This window comes from Simochromis diagramma, unplaced genomic scaffold (genome assembly GCF_900408965.1).
Source record: "Simochromis diagramma unplaced genomic scaffold, fSimDia1.1 OVJJ01000304.1, whole genome shotgun sequence".
NCBI lineage: Eukaryota > Metazoa > Chordata > Actinopteri > Cichliformes > Cichlidae > Simochromis > Simochromis diagramma.
The window spans coordinates 17,503,600-17,525,176 of NW_024387030.1; the positions used below are offsets into that span (position 1 = coordinate 17,503,600).

Genomic DNA, 21,577 nt, shown 5'->3' on the forward strand with positions numbered 1-21,577 from the left:
CATGTCACAGTAACTTTAATTGGAAATGAAAGAAAAAGGCTTTAAAAATACATGATTTTCAGGAGAGGTTTTTAAAGAAGCTTTAGCCACCTGGATGCTGGCAATGTGTTGATAAGCACTTACATAGTGCAGAAGCCAGTTGATGACGAATAAGACTGCACAGCTGACTATGCTTATCAGTCATACAAGCACAATGACGAACTTCTCTCTTAGCTTCAAAATCAATTTAAAGGACTGGTAAGTCATCCTTTGAGTTTACTTAATAGAACGATATACACATAAATATACATTGATTATGTATTCCAACAAATTGATGCATTCCTATAAGCTTAGAATTGTTCCATCAAAAAGTATGTAGGTGTGGGCACCACTTTGCGGAAAACACCTTGTTGACCCACAATCTTGAATGCAGTGACCAAGATGGACACTTTGCCTAATAGCTTTAGAAGCAATTGCATGTAGCTTGAGACTGGCCACAAAAGCAGCATGCCAAAGGCGGAGGAGGTTAGAAAATGTAGTTGGGAAGGACAGGGACAACACAACCAGCATCTGGATACAATCTCATACTCTTCCTCACCTAAAACCTCATGTCCTCCCATCAGGGCTCCAACGCCAACAAAAACGTGCACAAATATGTTTATTTATTCTCAAGACGGTCACATTTACTTACTGTCAGCAGATTAATAAAACACAGTGCTTCTGTCTCCAGACAACTGCCTGCTTTTAACTATGTAAAGCACTTTGTGCTACATTTTTTCTGTATGAAAAGTGCTTTATAAATAAAGATTGATTGAAGAACTGGCTAAACAACAACAGCTGGTTATAAGCTAACATTATGCTAGCTAATGTTAGCCTAAAGGGCCCAAAAACACGCTTTTATTTGCTAAGTATGCAAGTCCAACAATATCAGAGCTACTTAAATAAAAGTTTCCCTATCACCTGCTAATAGCAGCTAACAGTGGTAAAAACAGCAGTGCTTACTGACAGAAAGTTCAGGAAAGCCTCAACCAATCACCTCGTCATCGCCGTCATCAGTTAGAAGTGAGCTTCAGCGACTCATCGAGTCATATCAGACTCCTTTCACAAAGTTCTACAGCTTTCTCCAGAGTAAATAGGTCAGCAGACTGGCAGCCCACATTCACTACAAATGTACGGTAGCCAGAGTTGTTTGTCCCACAGCAGCCACTGTAGCTAGGTTTTAAATAAGGACAGATCATTGGAAGGAACTGAACAGAGTTTTTGATATACAAAATTTTAGTATTTGGTGATTACACTCAAATGACCCATCACGGCAGAGTAAAATGTCTAGACGCTGATGGTGGTGAAGATAAGATGGAGGGTTGGATGGAGTGACTTGCATGAGGGGAGGAAGCAGGCTGCATTTAGCAGTCTGCAAGGGTAACATGAGAGTTTTATTTAAAGTACGCAGAGTGGAGGCTGATTGGCTTGAAGAAGGGCGGGTAGAAAGATGATTGGACTATGATTGATGACGATGATTAAGTCTTACAGACTGGGAAAATGAAACTCATGGAAACAGCCAAATTACCAGGGAAAGCAGACAGATGAGTAAATAAAGATCTTTCTTATTAAACTTATGCATTAGCTTCATTATGCACTTCAATTGGGAGGTGTAAAAGACAGAATTCAGTTGAGCGCAATCTGCAGTCTACTGACATCTAGTGGTTAGGTTTTCCACACTATAACTTTAAGAAATGAGTACTTTGAGTAATAGCAAAAAGAGTATAACTTTGAGTGTTTTTGACAGTATCCCAGTTTTTTTATTTAAAAAAAGAAAAAAAAGAAGCAAAAACCAAAAAAAGAAAAAGACTTCATTAGGAAGTGTAAGATGAATTGACAGATGTTTGGCCTGTGCTGCTGGAAACAATGCCACACACCAACGTTTTAACTCAGCTCATGCATAAAAAACTTGGCAGCAATCAACTGTAGACCGCAACCCCCAATGAATCACAGCAGTTAATGCCGAATTAATAATGGGAAGTTGTTTATGACCTCGAAAAGGTAGATGACTTATTATTGTCATCAGGCTGCTGACAGACGATCTGTCTGCTCTGTCTGGCTCTCCATTCATACAACATTCATTAGCAACTGAAGCATTTGTAAACACACTAAGTGTAAAGGTAACCTGAGCTCACAGCAGGTTTCATTAAACAGGTAGACTGTTGTACGTGTACAAATTGCAGTTGTAGTACCTCGGTTTGATTCCTTAGTAGTTCTATACACACCAGTGATCCACACCATGCACGTTGTGTGGGCATTCATATGGATGTTACTTTGGTTATACCTGGTACCTACTATGGCTATGCTATAAGAAGGAAAAAACACCTAACACCATGGCACCCTCCCTGAGGTCTATGTTTCACGCTCTGATGAGGCAGACTATGAGGAGATCTACATAATGTTAGGGAGTTGGTTTTAATCTTTTGCTGATCTGTGGGCTTTCCCTCCTTCTTTAATTTCTGTATCAAAGACTGAGTTGACATGATAATATCAGCTTGCTAGTGTATTGCATAACCCATTAGGGTCAAAGAGTTCTAAGTGATAATGTGAATTAAAGGTCCTTGATTAATTACATGTCAAAAATTATGCAACATGGATCTAAGTTACAAAGAAAAACAGTAACAGCATTTTCATAATGAGTCTGGTTTCAATCATAATTATCAATAAAAAGTCCTGTGCAGAATACTGACAGGTGTACTGCTTTAAAATAGACCAAACATAAACAGTATTAAAGTGCATTAGGGCATCATAAACTGGGCATTTAATCCATGCTACTCCATTATTTGTATAACACTTCCACCGCAACATCAAAACCACACCTTGTGCCACTAAAACAGTCCTAACCTGCTGTCAAAGCAAGGACCTCACAAGACCTCTGAAGGTGTACCGCTGCATGTGCTGTGTACTATGGCACCAGTATGTCAGTAGCAGATACTTTAAGCCTTGTGAGTTGCAAGATCTCACTTGATTCCCACCAACTTTTATCATTTTACTCAAAGCATTCCTGAACAACGTCTGTAACAGAACTTACCCTGCTGAAAGGGGACACTGCTATTAGGCGTAGGTTATTGGTACATATCAAAGTGATACACACAGAGACTGACGGGTTTCTAGGAGCACATTGCTCAAGGCTTCAAACTGCCTCTGCCAGCTTGCAAAAGAAAATGTGATTCATAAACCAGGCTGTCCTCTCTCTATGGTCCAGTTCTGCTGCTCATGTGGCTATTATAGGTGCATAACAAGCCAGCATTAACATCCAGTATATGCTACAGTAGCTCTCTTGGTTTGGACCACATGGGCCATCCTGTGGTTCACATATACTGAACCCTCAGCTACCTACCACCAGTTGCCTTTTTTAGACTGCTTTTTGTAGACGCCAAAGCATGCTGCAGACTGAATAATAACAGAATTTAGCTCATGTTACAATCTGTTATATTGTCATACTTAGCTTTTTCCTACACACCAGTGTTGGATTAATTTGCCGTCTAATATATATACCTCATCCCTTGATAGGTGCCATCCTAATAACATAATCAGTGTTATTCACTTCAGCTGACAGTGGTTTTAACGTTGTGGGTGAACTGTGTTTACTTACCACAGAGTCCAGGAAGCAGCTATTCTGCAGCTTTCAGTCACATCACATGATTTACCTCATGTTTAGATTTCAGTCTTCAAAACCTACAAAAATCTGTTTTCAGCTGCAAACTGTAGACACAATCAGGAACATATTGTTACGTAGCATTTCTGGTTCAGTCGTATCTTTTATTGTCTCAGATGCATATTCTGTGAGCGGGTGTATAAAGTGTAGTGTTTCCTCTAGCTAAGGTCATCTTTACCTTCCTCAGCCTTCTTTAAAGCCAGGCTCGGTGAGGCCCACCTGGCAGCGGAAGGCAGGCTGGAGGTGGAGGGGGTTGGTGGTGGGGCGGGGAAGCGTTGTGGGTGTTCTGCAGCGTCTGGGCTGGACCAGGCTCGCGCTGTCGGGTGTGTGTTGTGTAACCCAAAGCCGCGGATGGATCGCCCCACCCCCCCCCCCACATGAGCTGTCAACTGACTTACTGACTGAATTAATTAAATTAATTCCCACTGTGACAGTTTCCTTTATGAGGCAAAAATAAATACTATATCGTCAAACTGGAATCACAGAGAAACAAGAGACTGCTGTGCATGAGTTAAAAGACTTTCTTTTGCCTCAGTAGTTTATAAAAGCAGCACTTCGGAAATACAGAAACAAACACACGAGCAACAAAACCCCAAACCTGATGTTGTTGTCATTTCTTTTCCCCCCAGTTAGATTATACTTAGCATAATCTAACCTATAAAGACTTTATTACTCATAAAAAATGTGTACCTGTAAATTAGAAGGTGTTCAGCTGGATTTATCCTTCATTACATGCCGAAAATTTGACTTTGATGTTTAAGGGGCAAAGGTGTGTGAGTGAAACCAGAGATGCAAGTGGGTTTAAGAGTGCTTCTTTTTGCCACATAAACTGTGCACGGGAAATTTGATGCATGCAAAAACAGTTGCATAGATGCAGATTTTACTTGCAGCTCTTTTGCATCCCCTCCTTTTTCCCCAGATGAGACTCTCTCACGCGCTCAAACAGGCGATGGTTGTACAGTTGTACTGAAGAGAGGAGGAGGGGATAATTTAAAGGTGAATTAGGGCCTTTTATACTGATACCATATTGTCAACATGGCCTGTAAAACCTCCTCCTTCACTCCTCTTCCCTCCCTTCCCTTCCCTGCCATTCTTTCCTCAGTTCCTCTTTATTTGTTCTAATTCCAGGGACCGGCTGGGTCTTGCCTGGATTTGGAGAGTGCTTGGTTTCAAAGGGTAATTGACACCTTACCTGTAATTTCATGGTTTCACTCCACCTGCCTTTGATGTCTGGGTCTCAGTTGGGGTTGGGATGCGTAGGAAAGAGGCGATGTCATTTTGCTGCTGTAAGCTCCACCGCGAGTCTCTTCCAGCTTGCCTGGGTTTTTTTTTTCTTTTCTGAACATGAATGGCATCTCATGCAAACCCGGTTTATTAAAGCAAGGCGTGAGGGACGGGGAGGGGCCGGGGTGCTTTTCTTGTGGTGACAAATAGGCCTATAGATTTGTCAAGACTGACTAAGAGACAGAGGGATAAGAGATGACTCAGTGGTAGAGATGATGACTTCTTCAGTTTAAGTGCATCAGATGAAAACCACATGAAAATCTGGGGTAACTTTTGTGGAATTTAAAGAAGAAAAATTGGACTCACTGTAAAGGTCCTGATATAATTGTTCTTATTTTACCCCGTTCATGCGTACAGGGAGCTAAGAGGAAGTCAAACAGCTTAACAAGGCAGCATCTTGTTGTGCATGGTCTCTTCCCAAAGTACATACTGTGTGGGACACCTCGTAACAGAAGCTTTGCAGTATTTTTTTGTCCACTTATTAATTATCGTCATGATTAATTAATAAAAAAAAAAAATACCACTGTTAAGTTATTCTTAGTGGCTGTGTTTATATTAATGCAGTCATATTTGTTGTTGTAATATTTATTATAATTTTTGGGCTTTTTACAGCAAGTTGGCATAAATAATATCCTCTCTCTCTCTCTCTCTCTCTCTCTCCTTTTTAAAGGTTATTAGTTAGTATTAATTAGTAGTTAGCAGAAAACTAAACCGTAGAAATATTCTGTTAAAATACAAAAAGAGTCTCGTCGACCAGGTTTTTTTTGTCCTGTGGCAAATGTCAGCTACTACAGTCTGCTAATCCCACGCTGTTATCTCTTAAATCTACTCGATTATGAATGAAAAAAAGTTGAATGACTTATGCATTATGCCTCACTCCTGACTGCATGCTCTCACATGCACGCTGACAGGATGAAAACTGGTTAGATCACACATTTGAATCATCTTTTTTGTTTGTATGCAGCAAATAATAATAATAATGATGATGATGATGATGATGATGATGATATTCATGAAATGGGCTTTTTTTTACATGAGGGATGAAAGAAAGTGCAAAGTGTACAGTTTGTGCTCGAAGCTTGAGAGCTGCTAAAAGAACCATTAGATAGAACATTAACTGAATTATTGGAACTTTTCTTTTCTTTTTCTACGTTGGGGAAATGTGTCTCGTTAGCACAGCAGAGATGCGCCGTGCAGGGGTGAGAGGAAGGCTACCTGCAGATCCAGGCGAGCAGCAGTGAGTGATGAGAAGGGAGTGACAGGAAAATTGCATTTGTGCAACCATGAATCATTACAAACAACCCTTTAAAAGGCACCCCTCACTGTAATTACCTCCTCTGCGATGCTCTATTACGGGGTACTTTATTACCTTCTATTACTTTGCTGTGCTTGCCTTGGCAGATGTAGACCTCACACTGACTAACAAAGCCTGGCAGGTGAATCTACAAGACTTTATCTGTTTGAGGGCAAAAATAGAGACACGCACACAAAAAAAGCGGTATGGAAACAACCTTTAAAGTCAGATTGTGTAACTGGCTCTGATAAATTATGTTATTTAAGGTAACTGAGCTGTCCATGCACTCTTACACTGCTAGTTTTTTGGAGTGTAAAACTGCACTAATCGATCTGTAATGACTGTGGAGCACATTTACTAATGGCTATGACTATCTGTATTTATTAAAGAGGCCAGAGTCTCAGTTTTGTCATTGAAAGGCATGGACACAGGTGTTTTTGCAGTTGGCCTTGTGTATTCTGGTTTCAGAGCAAAAGGTTTTGGAAATGGAAAGTATTTAAATGATTTGCAATTTACTGTAAATTAAATTGCAAATCATTTAAATGCTGGAAAAATAAAAGCATGCCATATTTTGCACCCAGCGTAGTTTTTATAGTTTCCATTAGGGGTGTTAATTTATTTGGAAATGGAGTGGGAGTTTATTGGAAGGACTGCATAAACGGTGTGGGTGGATGGATCAAAGCTGTGAGCCCAGGGCCTCGAGCTTCGGCTGTGCCATGTAACGGCTCACTGAAGTGAACTTTGGAGGGTGAAGGAAAAAATCCCAATGCAAAAAGTAAAAAGTATATGAGTAAGGATTGTCAATGTTTCACATGCTTAGTCACTGTCTTTTAAAATGCAACAATTACTGAAACTGCATGTTAGATCAATATGTGAATATCACAATATAGAATATTGACTTTAATCAATGTACGCTGCCTCACACACACACAAGCACACGCATACATACACAAAAAGAAGTAATGATGCATGCATTTACTGAGCAGGTGAAAAAGTAACAGTAACTTTGGCTGTTACGTTGTTTCCACCAGCTAATTTACACTGGTTAAATTCAGGTAGTTAGTAAAATGAGCTAGCTGTGGTTTTGCTTAGAAATGAATCCATGGTTAGTAGATCTATTAAAACTATTGGCTCCCTTATAAAAGGGGACTTATATATAGTGTTAAATCTACAGTGTAGGCCCATCATAACAATTCAGAAACCCTAAGCTGTAAGTTGATATCTCTAGAAGTGTAACTGCACATTGCTTTGGTGCAACTGTGGTCATTCAGGTATTAATGCTGGTCGCTTGTGTGGGCTACATCTTAGGATCTACTTGAATTCCCTGCTTAAGCACAAACTAAAGTTAACTGCTGCAGATGTATTGCATTAATTCTGTGGTAATTTTGGCAATTATAAAAACAAATTTAAAATAACAATCTCCAAGTCACCTGCAAATTAAGGACATAGGAACCATAGTCAAGGTGCTAAATATACATATTTTTAATTATGAATTTTTTTTTGTTCATTCAAACGTTGCTTTTGTCAAAAACTATGTGGAGGCAATCTGGACCCAGTGCTTCCTGAAGCACCCACCACATATTCGATTGTTGTATGGACACTTTTTTAGGAAGCACGCTATGAAGCTGTTATCAGAAAATTTGGATTTGAACTGGAAGTCCAGTGTCTCCACTGGCCCCAATACTACAGACAGAACATCAGGTGATAGTTTGCTCTGGATTATTTGAAGCTGTGCTTTTGGCCCATTGCTCTGTTGCAGGTGGAAATTAGTGTCTGTCTAGCACCACAACATACATGCACACACCTGTATGCACGTCATCATTATTGAGAGCCCCTTTATATGCACAAGGAGTGCTAAGGGTGTGCAGTTTTTATGCCTTAACAACAAGCTATTTGGAGAATTCAATGCTTTATCAGAAGGATTTCCTTATTTTTTATCTTTAGTACAGTTTCTGCAACAAAACATTTTGGATTTAGGGAAACTGTAGGCTGTTTTTAGTAAGTATCAACTATCACACATCTGTGTTATTACTGCAGTAGTTATGTCAAAGCAAGCCCGTCCTAAATGTTGTGAATAGGAACTGTACTATGCACTCTTCAATTGTTAACAATAGAGCTGATGAACCGTCCCAATGAGCAGAGACAGACTAAGCTGATCACAGAAAAGTAGATCAGTGCAGCGAGAGATCAAGAGGTGGAGGTGGGAGTAGAGGGGGAAATAAAAGACAAGCGAATGAATGAATGAAAATATATTGGTCATCCTGAGTTCAGCCCCTATTTGCCTGCTCTGAGTCTCAGCTGTGGGCTGCTTCACCGCATCTCTGCCCAGGCTCTGCTTTGCTGTTGGGCAGAAATCCAGTTTTCTGTCCAAATTACCAGCTCTGCTGCACGGAAGAAGGCCTGCAGGGTGAGAAGATCTCATCCTCCACCCCCCTGTCTGAACCCCTTGCTGGCCCGGTGTGAAGCTGACGGAGCGTCGCGGATGGCCCTGTATTGCACCTGCGCTGGGGGCTTTCCAGTTCTTCCCCCATTTGGTTCACACGCACACACACACACACACACACACACACACACACACACACACACACACACACACACGCACACACACACACACACACACACACACGCACACACACACAGAACCCACGGCGCATAACCCTGTTTGCCTCTATGTGTGTTTGAGTCAGGTGGCCTACAAGTAGCTGTCTTTTTAAAAAGCACACACTTGTTATGGAGAACTGTGCTGGATAGTGAGACGTAAGCATTTTGTTATTAAAAAGTGATATATGGTGCATCTTATAGTTAAACACTACACTTTACTGTTTTTCTCAATAGTGTCAAATGTAACATGGTGGGCACTCAACACCATTTACAAAACGTGAGGTTATCCTTGAAATACTCGATGACTGCTGATGAAGTCACCCAGGATAAAACTGCAAACAAGCACACTCGTCTTCGGTGTTCACAGCATGCTGTGTATCAGTCTTTACGTTAGCGCTCTTACTAAAATATTCCCTACTGGGTGTACGAGCTATCACGTGAAGGTTTGGAGTACTGGGGGTGTCATAGCTATGGGATGCCTTCTTGGTCTGGGTGATTGTCCTGGCCTTGCCTCAGGGTTGAGGGTTGTGTTTACCTCATAACAAAAAGCAACAAGGTTTTGATGCACTGCCAGAGTGCTACTGTGTAAACTGTAAACAACACACACACACACACACACACAGTCAGCTATCAATGATAGGACATTTTGTTAACTTCCATTTAATGTGGAAACCCTAAATCATCCCAACTCTAACTGGAACCCCAGAAACAACAACTTGCCTCATTAGGGTTGGGTCTGGGCCACATGAGGACCACTGCTCCCACTCTCTATGTAAAATCTGAGTGAACTAATTGTCGGAGCCATTTTCTGTTTGCAGTTATTTGTCTTTAAACTTTTGACAATCAACTGCTGCTTTTTTGTTTTGGTTTAACAATTATGAGCAGCAGGAAAAACAGAAAAAGTAGAGCAGCTTCAGGTCCTGCCAGTTAGCAATGATTTAAGGGTGACCACGCAATCCTGCAGCATGTTGCATATGTCTTTATAGTTTCACATCAGTTTTAGGTGTAAACTACATTATCAGTAGATAAAGAATAATTTTAGATTTTGAATTTAGATCATTTCCTGAAGGCATGTGTCATTAGATTTCTTACTAAAGCAGCCCCTCTGTTGTTATAACTTACTGATAATTGAACTTACTGACAAAAACTGAATTATTTAAAACAGTGAATAATAAATTTTGAAGGTTTACTAATTTTCTATAAGGATGATCTTAGAAATAAATAAAAGCAGTTTAGAAATGCTTGGTGAGAAAAAAGTTTACATAGGTTTACTGTTATTTTTAGATACATGAAATATCAATAAAATAACGCACAAAAAAGATTGAACTACCATATTGAACTTAAAATATATTTAATTTGAAGCATATTAAAATATTTAAAAAACATTAAATGATAATAACAATAACTGATTTCATTTTTCAAGGGAAATGTTGTTACATCATACACAAAAACCAGTGCATTAAGATGAGTTGTCATTGATGAAAGCATATAATCAATTCGGTTATGCCTCTCTGAGACCTCCTAAAATGATCTTTTAGCGTTACTCCAGACAGCTACTTCTCGTCTTTCCCTCCAAAAAATATTCGATTTCAGACAGCTGGTATGGCCTGACCAGAAGCTCAGCTGTGACCCGTGAGCAGACGTTCAGAGCGGTGAACTATGACAAATGTGGAAGAAAAAAACCCTCAGAACCAGTGAACCTCCAACACAACTACATGCATGCACACACATTCATCATCAGGAATGATGCCCTCTTACAGTCCCCTCCATTCTTACACACACTACTGCAAACTCATACACACATCCCACACCAACCTCACTGAATGCCTCTCTAGCCCCAGCTTTTTGCCATGGAGGTTGATTCCGCCCTCTGGATGAACTTTTCCTGAGGACCCTGGGCTCAGAGGTGGTGGCTGGATTAGAGGTTGGAGGCTGGTAGGGTGGGTGAGTGTGTGCACATGTTTGTGCGTGCATGTGTGTAAGTAGAAGAAGGATCTTGATAGATAGACACAGATTGCGGCGTATAAAAAACTTTTTTGTAGCAATTTATTCTTTTGCTTTTAATTACACACATTTTGCTAATGCAAACCTGTTTTTATTAAAGTTAACAAATTTTACTCGAAATGTGAAAAAATTGTGGTCAAAGTGAAGAAAACTTAATAAAGTAAAGAAGAAGTTTATCCCCACTCCAACATCTAACCACAAGCCAGACTCACATAGTAACTACAGGGACTCGCCTGCCTGGACTCCCCCTGTTGCACCTGTTCACACCTCAGTCCCAGCCTGCCCTCCAGCATTCCACCAAGCGCGCGCGCACACACACACATGCACAGACTCTCTTAAAAAACTCTTGATATCTTGCAAAATAAAATCCTAAAATCTATCACTATTTAGCTTTCCAGCAGGATAAATCAACAGACCTCACATTTGATTTACCTACTTGTATATCAGTTCTGCAGCAGGAGTTCAGAATTGACTCCTGGTAACAAATGAGTGCTTGACAATCTTCAACGACTGTGAAACATGTATATCCCCAACATAAAATACAGCTCTGCTTTCTCCCTGCCAAGTCTTTGTGCAAGTATTAGCGCCTCAGACGGTCTGCAGTGCCAAGGCCTCGTCTAACCCCCTGATTTTCCGCCTGGAGGTGTCGAGACATGTACAGGAGCTGTTATATGGTTGAGGAAAGCTCCTCTCCCTTGAGGCAGGCCCAGAGACTTCTTATCTAAAATGTTTTTAACAAAGGTTTTGCTAAATAAGTAACTACACCATTTGATTACAAAAGAACAACATTTGTGATATTTATTACAAATGTGTGAAAGCAGCACAGCGCAGTTTTGTACGTTTGTGGTTGAACTGTGGGTGTTGAAACGTGAAATGGAAGAAGTAAAGAAAACAAAAGTGTCATGTTTGCCAAGCTAACCTGTTAGACCAACCTGAGAAAACAAAATATCGTAGTAGACCAAACCTCTGAGCACCCCACAATGAAAAGATGCTCCCAATGCAGGATTGCCATTTCCCTTCATGCTGATTTTTATGTATTTTGTCATGCACCACGTGCCCAACACTTTGCAATGTGGCATACAAAAACAAAGATTAAAAAAATTTATCAAAAATAAATCCAGAAGGTAAAGACAGACGGAAAAATACACATTCCAGAATACTTTCTGGATAAACTCGAGGTGGTAAAATACGCAATGAATAAAATCTTCATTTACAAGTCTAGTATCAGCATTTTTCTAACAGGCGCTCTGCTCTTTTAGGACGAGGTAGAAAGTCATATTTTTGTCAAAGCAGGATGGCTGAACCAAAGGTGTGACAGTTTGTTTTCGCTGTTTCCTAGGGGGTAGCGAGAGTGAGTTCACCTCTCCTTGATCTCCTCCTTCTGTTTACTTCTCCCTCTCCTCCCACCTCCTCCCTCTGTGAGCCAAGGCATGGGCAACCAGGGCCTTGAGGTCCAGCCAATAACAATAGCAGGACTGTGATGTCCTGAGTACCAGTCCTTCACAATGGCCATGTCCATGTTGATTAGCGTGGGGTGGCTGTGGAACCCGGTCCGGCTGGGGCTAATAGCTTATTACGCAGTGTAAAATGACAGTGTGATCTGGGGAGGTGCCAGAAAAATGGGCCCAATTAAAGGAGAAAAGAGAAAAGAAGGGAGTGTGTGTGTGTGGAAGGGGTGGAGGTGGGAGTATTAGGGAGGGGGTGAGGACGAGGGCAACGATGTGCATTCCACTGAGCTTTTGGTCCAATTTGCCCATGACGGGTTCCCTAGGGACTGACACCCTCCACTGAAAATATTTGAGTATCCTCCTGTTCTGTTGTTCCAAAACACACCTAAAATAAACCCCAAACACACTCGCAAACCATGTTGCTGCTGCACATTTTGGGGTAAACAATGCTGTTTACTTGTTGATACAGTCTGAGAAATGGGACATGGAGAATATGGAGGAGTAATATTCTTATTGACACCACTACAAGAGTTGTACAGCGAATGTGGCTGTGCAGTTAATAACACTCTAGTTTAAGCTGGTGTGATGAGTTTGAATATTAGCAGCAGTGTCATGTTTAACCACAAATTGGTCTCAGACAGCAGACCCAGACAACCGGCAGCAGCTTTACAGATTTTATTGTAAAAGTGGAATCGGTATTCAGAAAGCAGGCAAGTGGTGTGAAAGGGATTTCTTTCAATAGGAATGGGACTGTAGCTTCTGCTGGAGATGAGGGGAGAGTGTCCAAAGTAAGTTTGATAAGGTCTTGCAGAATTTGTAAATCGATTTGAGACCTTACGTATTTGTATCATGTGCAAACACCTTACGTATTTGTACCCCTCACCTGGTTCTGCTGGAGGTCTCATCCTGTGAAAAGGGAGTTTTTCTTTCTCACTGTCACAAAGTGCTTGCTCAAAGGGGGCCATCTGATTGTTGGGTCTTTCACTGTATTATTGCAGGGTCTTGACCTTACAATGTAAAACATGTTGAGGTTACTGCACAATATAAACTGAATTGGTATGTATTTGCCAACAGAGACCCTCCAGCGAAGGGTTTTCAACGAACACAAACATCCTCCCATCCAGTTTTCAAAGATTCCAATTGCACATTGCTTCGTGTGGATGATGCTGTGCATCGATTGAGTGCTGATTGGTTGAGAAAAATGCCTGAACAGAAAAGAAGGGGCAGCAGAGTTGGGAGACGTTCAGTACAGACAGAAGTACAGACAGTTGCTGCAATGGGCACTTTTAATTGTTATTAATGCTCAGTTTGATTTCAGCTTTTAAGATGATGGACCAACAACAGCACAAGAGTAGTAACACATATTTTCGACTCTACCCTCATCTGACAATAGACAGAGGGCTAGAAGTGGATGGTTTGACTTCAGACATGTGGGATGATAGTGATGATTCTCATAGAAGCAGACAATTTAAAACAGTCTGCAGATGAACTGATTGATTTCTCCATTTCAAAAGGACCAATAAATCTATGAGAGAGTTTCTGGGAGGAGTATGTTAAAAGAAAATGTCCTTGGAGCCAAGCCTTCTGACCCGGGGAGCACTGCGAGGCTGAGGGGTTCCCCTTTTGTTTGTCAAACCGTGGTTTTGAGGAGGGCGGCCTTAGCCTTTTTCCATACTCAGTGGCAGCAACATAGATGGAGCTGGAATATCTTCCTCTCGTTCTTGAGCTGGAAACAAAGGCTGGTAACCAAGGCAGGCTTCAAAAGTACCTGTAGAGGTCAATGTATTATTGGCATACTCAATCCAGGGCATAAATAGAAAACAGAAAGACCACAAATCACCAGTCACCTTGCTGTGAGTGAAGTGTGAGGAAAACGCAATTAATTCTCAATATTTTAAGGGATTTACAGGCTAGCCTCAACAATATCCAACCAAGAGCTGGAATTATTTTGTTTACACATCACTAAGCTAAAATATGATACCTGTGTTGAAAAACCAAGCTATTAACTTTAAGTACTTTTTAACGTTTAGACACCTGCCTGTTGTGAGTAACTCCACACCTACCCACTGGGTAGGCCTTGCTGCTGTATTTACAGTTTGTTGAATGTTCCCTGTTTCGGATTAAAATAAATAAATAAATAAAAGTGACCAAAAAGTTAAACAGTCATTAAAAAATAGTATCTTTAGTTCAACTAGTTTTGTATATACTTATATAAGACTAAAGCCTTTAGTACAATCACCACCAGTGTGTAGTATTGGTAAGAAGAGCTATCCAAACGTTCCCAAACCCTCACAGCGTTTGGTTAGGTCACCAAACAGCTTAGCAGTGAAGTTAAAGTGCATCCCCACTGGTGAGTGGACAGACTGGAAAAAGCTGTTGCAACAAAGTGTTGCTAAAGTTTTTCTCAATGGGATGTGGATTCCGTCAGTTCAATGTTTAAGCTCCAGGAGGAAGAACAACAGAAGGGGTTAATGTAATCCATTACATTGGCGGGGGCCTCTAATAACTGGTCTCTCTCTGCGTCTCCATTGGCCCGCGGAGTTTCCATTGTGCTGGCTGGTGCAGGTGTGGGACATGCTTTGTTGATCATAATCCCCTCGGCAAGGGGAGAGGCTTTGAGTGTGTTTGACGTACCCCACCGGCAGGCCCTTTGCTCCTCGGCCGCCGAGCAGCCACCGTCTCCAGCGGCCACTCATGGGATCCGACAGGCGGAAAAATAATGAACAACATCTCAACCCGGAGCTGACCTGGCTCCAATTCACCAGCTCCACACGAGGGGTAAACGAACCACTTAATTGAGCCTTCCAGGATCAAATCATGCCCAAGACCCCCCCAAGCCACCCTACTACTTCAACCCTCCCCACCTTCCCACTTCTACAGTACGCAGCCCACCAAGATTTGTTTTTCTACACATGCCAAAACTATTATTCTCCTTTTTAATTTTAGAATTAAAAGTCAGAATGGTGTTCACAGGTAACGGAACTTGAAGCATTTACTCCCAGATTGAGTGGTGCATGGCTTCTTCTTTAAAATGTTCTCTCTTTCTGCACAATTATGACCAAAAACATCATCAAATATAAAAAAAAAAACACCAAAAAATTGACTTTGTTATCACTTTATTGAAGAAAAGCACCTGTAACCTTTTATAGTTGCTAAAGACAAGCCAGAAAGCAACAAAAAAGAGCACAATAATTTGTGCTATCCTTCACATTACTTTTTCCTTTATTTAATCTTATTTGTTAAATTGACTATTTATCTCCACAAGACTGTAGATGATCATAATAATGAACTAATAAAATCATTTTTAAGGGGCACTGATGCTTCACAGACATGGTTTGACCTTTACATCAAATTGAAGTTAAGGAGTAAGGTCAAATTATAAAATACTTGACCTAATAGCATGAACGAGTTGCTATTGTCAGACATGGGGAAAACCTGTTTTGTTTTCGTGGATCATTCCGGGACATTGACAGTCCCGTGTCCTGAAACGAGCCACCGGCCCGACGCAGCATCACTCTGCTGTGCTTATTTAACATCGCAGTCAGGGATCCTTGATGAAGTTGATCTCCGGCCCTTCATGTGAAACATGCTGACGAGACTGAACAGTTGTTTTCTGTGCTCCCTCTAAGATGTTTCTCATTAGCGAGGCGTCACCTCTTCCCTGTCTATTATCAGAGGAACAATTTGGGTTCGGGGAGAGGAGAGGGGGGGTGTCTTGTGGGGTCGTTTCGGGACTTGAATTCGGCCTACACTGTACAGTCACTGATCGAAATAGCACCAGCAGTCTAGTATTTAACCTGCTTCCCAGCTGGCCCAACAATGCTGCTTTTCAAATGTCACCCAATAGGGCCGCGCGAATGCCAAATTAGGACGGGGTGCCCAATGTTCCAGGCACAAAAGAAGGTGATCAAACAGAGCCTGGGTCAGTGGATCCTCTCTAATTGAAAAGTTCACACTTGGCAGCAGGAATGCTCATTCACGGACAACTCTGGAGAAGTCCACCAGGATGGGAAAAGCTCCGGAACCGTCTGCTCGATGTACATTGACATCGAAGGTCAGATCTAGGTAATCTGACTGTCGCTCAGGAGTCGCCGCAGCGCTGGAGAGGAGCGCAGAAGAAGAAACACGACGTGCTAACTGATCCTTGCTTTTACAGATTAGATCACACTGGAATGACTCTTTGGCTACGAAGCTGCGATCGTGAAAAGCTACATTAATAGGGCTTAATTAGTAGGTCAGATTATTATTAATGAAACAAGGGTCACACAAGTGCATGGCATGAGGTGAAATGCTTTTAAACAATGTTCTATTATTACATTATGACAATATTGTTTTCCCCTTTAATTATGTTTGGATCCTCTAAATAGAAACGATACGCCCTCCCACCCCCACGCCCTCCCCTGCAGTCTGCAACCATTCTCATAACCGAGGGCCAAAAGAAAGAAGACGCAAATCCGAGATAATAAGAAAGTACAGTCATGTCAATTTCACGGCACAGTGCTTAAGTACCTGGACACATGCATGGTGTGAATTATAAACAGTGAAAACTAAATAAATCATCACATCATTGTCCCTAATCTGCACAATGGGTGGCAAATATTTGCAGAGGGAATTTCTCGATGCATCGTTTCTTAGCAGGAACAAAGGAACATGGCCTCCTCTCAGTTTGGGACAAACACTGCTGGAGAATGGAGACAAAGAGATACTTAAGGGGGATATCTTCACCTCTCTTCAGAGAGTCCCTAATTGATACATGGGGACCGGCATAAAGGACAGAGCACAATGGCTCTATTGTTTCACGTATTCTTTCTGTATGAAGTCGTCTGTAAACTGCTGAGTCTTTGGACCGGCTCCAACCTTGAACTTTCTTTCTTAATTTTGGTCAGAACTGAGCACAGCTCGTCTCTGCCTGTGGAGCATATTTAGTATTAGAAGTAGGCGCAAAAATATTAATCTGCTGTTCCCTTTGAAGTGGTAAATGTTGCAAACGTGACAGGAGAAAGGAAAAGTTGCACACAGAGCAGGCTGTAAATTTAAAACAAAGCATGTTTTCGTATCATGAGGGTACAAGTTTAATCTCTTTGTAATGCTGTACAGAAATATTGACAGAACAATAATATAGAAAAAAAACATACTTCAGAAATGTACGTGTTGAAAGTTTCGAGGATTCATTTTCCTCAGAGAAACATTTCGTTTAACTCCTTACTGGAAACTTAACTCTCCGCGTTTTGATTTCCTCTAGATGAATATCGCAATCTGGAGATCAGCTGACACTTCAGCCTTGTCAGTAATTCACTGGAAGTTTGAAGTTGTCTCACTTTTCCTTATAATTAGTACAAAACTGCATAGTTCTTTCTGGGGAATTTCCCAAATTCTAAGGAAATGTGAAAGCATCCGTGTGAACTTTTCTTAATTTTAGGAACAATTTTTGTTTTGGTGTCATTTTATTTTATTTTTCTTACGTATTGAACATCATTAGCAGTGGCAGATAGAGGCAGGAGGAGGCCCGGTATAAGCAGGCAAACTACCTGGTACTAAAATTGTCTTCTGAGAGCAAAAACCACCCGACAAACACTAATCGCTGATCTGAAAGTAAGAAAAATGGACTAAACAGAATAAAAGAGTCGTGCTGTAAACTTGACTTTAAACCACTACACTCAAGCCATAGATTCTGGTTAAACTCTGAGTACAAGCAGAATATTTATAAAGCTGGAAAAGGAACTTGAAAAGACCCACACAATAAAAATATGTAAATAATAGGTGAACATGACAAACTAAAAAAAATGTTCATAGTATTTTTTTTATGCAAGTTGTTTGACTTTACAACTGATTATTAAATTAAAGTAAATTTATGGGGAATACATTTAAATTACAATGCAGACCTGAATGCACCTCATGCCCTGTTTAAAAGGATGCATGACAATACAGTAGATAGCACACAGCATTTATTTGTGATGGTAGATGAATCTGCTTATGTGCTGAATATAACGTATAAAGAAAAACAAAGGCAACAGAAGATACATAAGCCATTCAGTGATTGTCACATTGAATCCTGAGTGAAACCATAGTATAGGATATAGCTTTAGTGTACAGATCTGGGGGTTTAGTGAGAGCATTTCTTCTGCGTTTTGCAAAGCTAATATTCTGCTTTAACCAAACTATGTTCAGACAACAGTAGATAAAAAAAGCCTATTTGCATAAATAGCATAAATAGTCACCAACTACTTTCATAATTTACAAAAATACATATTTATAAAGCACACGCGTATTTAAATGAGCCTTAGTGCTGCGGTTTTAGTCAACATGGAGATATTAAAAAAATAAGGCAAGCTCACGTTTAAGTTTACTTGTCTGTGAAATCAGTTATTATGTGTCTAAATATACAAAGAAACCTGTCGTAGTATTGGGCACTTTCATGTCATGTGATTGTTGTTTTGAGGTAATGGCGGTCTCACGAAGGCAACTTTGGCAGATTTGCATTGACTGCGACTCAACTATGTGATCTGATAGAAGAATTTGGCTGCTCCGGAGAAAAATGGGCCACACTTGGCAAATGCATGTTTACATCTTAAGCGGTTTTATCTAAAAAGCAAAAGTAACATTCAAAAAAAAATAAAATAAAATAAAGTTTTTCAAAAAATGCAGTTTTCAGTGGCAGCCTTTTTTTAAAAAAAAAAAAACCCACTGAGAGCTTTGATATAGTCATGAAAAAGAAGAAAAAAGAGAAGTGCTTCATTTTTGTTACACTTTCAGGCTGACCTTTCCACCGTTTTAATGTTAAAAGTTAAATTAACTTAAAAAATATTTCGTGTTCTTTAATCTGTCATGTTGATCGGTGAAGGAAGTGTTGTGTTTTTTTATGTGGTGGAGTGCAACCCAGCCTGTACTTAGATCTCGCTGCAGAAATAAATGCATGCAAGCATGCGTTTGAGTCATAGAGCAAAAATAAGTCCCTGCAACAGTGTGACGCTGTGGTTAAAGCAGGTCCTATAGCTCAGTGCCTTCCCTGGGATAGATCAAGCTGTTGACACTGAAACTGTTATAGAAGTGACTGTTGAACTGTCCGCTCTGCCCTCCGCCAAACGTGTTGTAGTACACTCCACGGTTAAAATGCAAGCTCTCGCTGTGCTCTGATGGCCCTGTGTCCTGCCCGCTGTGGTTGGGGTGGTATGGGCTCAGGGCGGTTATGTTCCTGTTCGAGAGCTCGTTCACCAGTCCAAGGGACCCCTGTCGGCTGGGGCCCCCCGAGCTGAGCGTGGACATATTGCTGTAAAAGTTATTAAAACAAGGAGCAGAGGAGGCCAGTCCAGGCGGGGACGCAGATGCGGATGTTTTGTGGTTCTCGCTCATCACTTCCATCTCTGGGGAGGAAGGCCCCAGGAGCTGAGGACTGTCTGAGGGTTTCAGTGGGGCAGCCGCTGTCGGCCTACCATCCTCAACCTTTGTGGCACCCACAGCTGCTGCTGCTGCTCCTCCTGCGCTGCTCTGATCCGATCGTCTTTTCCTTTTCCTGCGGAAATTTCCGTTATCAAACATCTTCTCACAGTTTGGATCCAACGTCCAGTAGTTCCCCTTCCCTGCAAGTGGAAATGAGAGACACATCACAGCTGAATTACTTCAGTTTTGTAATATTGAAACATTACCTGATCAGAATTTGTCTGACTAAATAAAATCCTAAATTTCTTTCTGATGCCATTTTTTTTAAAGCTTCCCGTCAAACTTTACAGTACAAATCAAAGCAATGTGAATGAACCTTAAAAGAAATGATCTATAAGAGATGTCTGTGTCACGGAAGCTAAGATCCAATAGGTAAAAATGTACTGTATTATACTGCCATCCCTAGTTTCCTATTATCTGCACTACTGGACACTTGGGAGTTCTCTTGGCACCTCTTCCTGAGCTGACTGTCTTTCTAGTCTAGACTGAAGTACAGGTTAGAATGAAAAACAACATTCCAGTCATAGTGTACAATACAGGCACTGCTTTAAAAATACTACAATAGACTACTGAAGGTAGTGCAGAGGAACATAAACTGTACTACATTATTGTATACAGTCTGCTCATATTTATCCGTCTGTCTATATAAAGTAGTGCTACTTGTTTTCCGTTGCAATATGAAAAGCACATACCTGACCTGATCATATTGACTTATTGGCAGTAAAAAAAAACACACTTTACAAAGCATCAAACAGGGTTTTACGCACATATCTGCTTAGGCACTATAAAATGAAGTTATTTAACTATTCATATTAATTTTTTAAAAGTTTCAATTTTGATTGATTGAACGAAATTTTCTATTTAACTGATCACCACTGAGCCCTCCCGATGAGTAAACTCCATGTATTAAACGCCTCAACACTTTTGATGTACTAATAACGTTTTCTGTGATGCGTTCACGGTACCTGGATCGTCCTCGTCCCTCGGCACTTTTTTGAAACAGTCGTTGAGAGACAGGTTGTGCCGGATAGAGTTCTGCCAGCCCGCTTTGCTCTTCTTATAGAAGGGGAAATTGTCAGCCACGTACTGGTAAATCTGACTCAGGGTCAGCTTCTTCTCGTGCGCATTCTGGATGGCCATGGCGATGAGCGCCGAGTAGGAGTAGGGTGGACGGACCAACTTCAGCAGCTCCTCCTGGCTGGCGATGGACAGCCAGCCCAGGTCGGGCCCGCCGAATCCAGGTGAGTTTGTTATGAACTGCCGCTGCGAGCCGTAGGAGGGCGGGATGAACGACGGGTTGTTGCCGTGCAGGTATGAAGCGGACGAGTTGACGCTCGGCCCGTTGAGCCACAGGTAGGGATTTGGAGACGACGCGTAGTCCCCGAGGCCGTAGCCAGCGGGCCTTTGCGCACCTTGGAGGCTCGGCTGGTGGTACATGCTGCTGAAGTTGTCGCAGTAGACAGCAGCCGCCATATCCGGGGCCTCCTGGGCGCCTTTGGGTGGGAGAGAACCGACGGTAGGGGAGGTGTGGTGGTGCTGGTGATGGGACTGAGGATCGATGGAGTTCATCACTCCCCGCGGGAAATCCTAAAAAGAAATGCTGAAGCGATTCAGGTGTCCTCTCCCCGGTGGTGCGCGCACAGCAGCAACAAGTGTCAGGGAGGATGGAGGAGTTTGGGGAGTTTTAATAGTATAAACCCTTGACAGGAGCCACATGCGAGCGCTTTTCCCAACAGCCAATAAACACACACGGTGAGTAAACGGGGGTGTGGTCACGCTCTAGCTCATTCATCAGAGAGTGGGTCAGTGGTTCTCAAAATGTTTCCCCTCCTT

The 21,577-nt window shown here is 41.5% G+C and overlaps 1 protein-coding gene across 1 annotated transcript; it reads right to left on the reverse strand.

The window, feature by feature from the left end:
* Positions 1–17,765: 17,765 nt before the first annotated feature.
* foxi2 (forkhead box I2) lies at positions 17,766–21,577 on the reverse strand. Its single transcript, XM_040042349.1, has 2 exons — positions 20,710–21,577; positions 17,766–19,884 (listed from the first exon to the last, which is right to left on the reverse strand). The coding sequence occupies exons 1-2, from the start codon at positions 21,311–21,313 to the stop codon at positions 19,295–19,297; spliced, it is 1,194 nt and encodes a 397-aa protein (XP_039898283.1). The 5' UTR covers positions 21,314–21,577; the 3' UTR covers positions 17,766–19,294.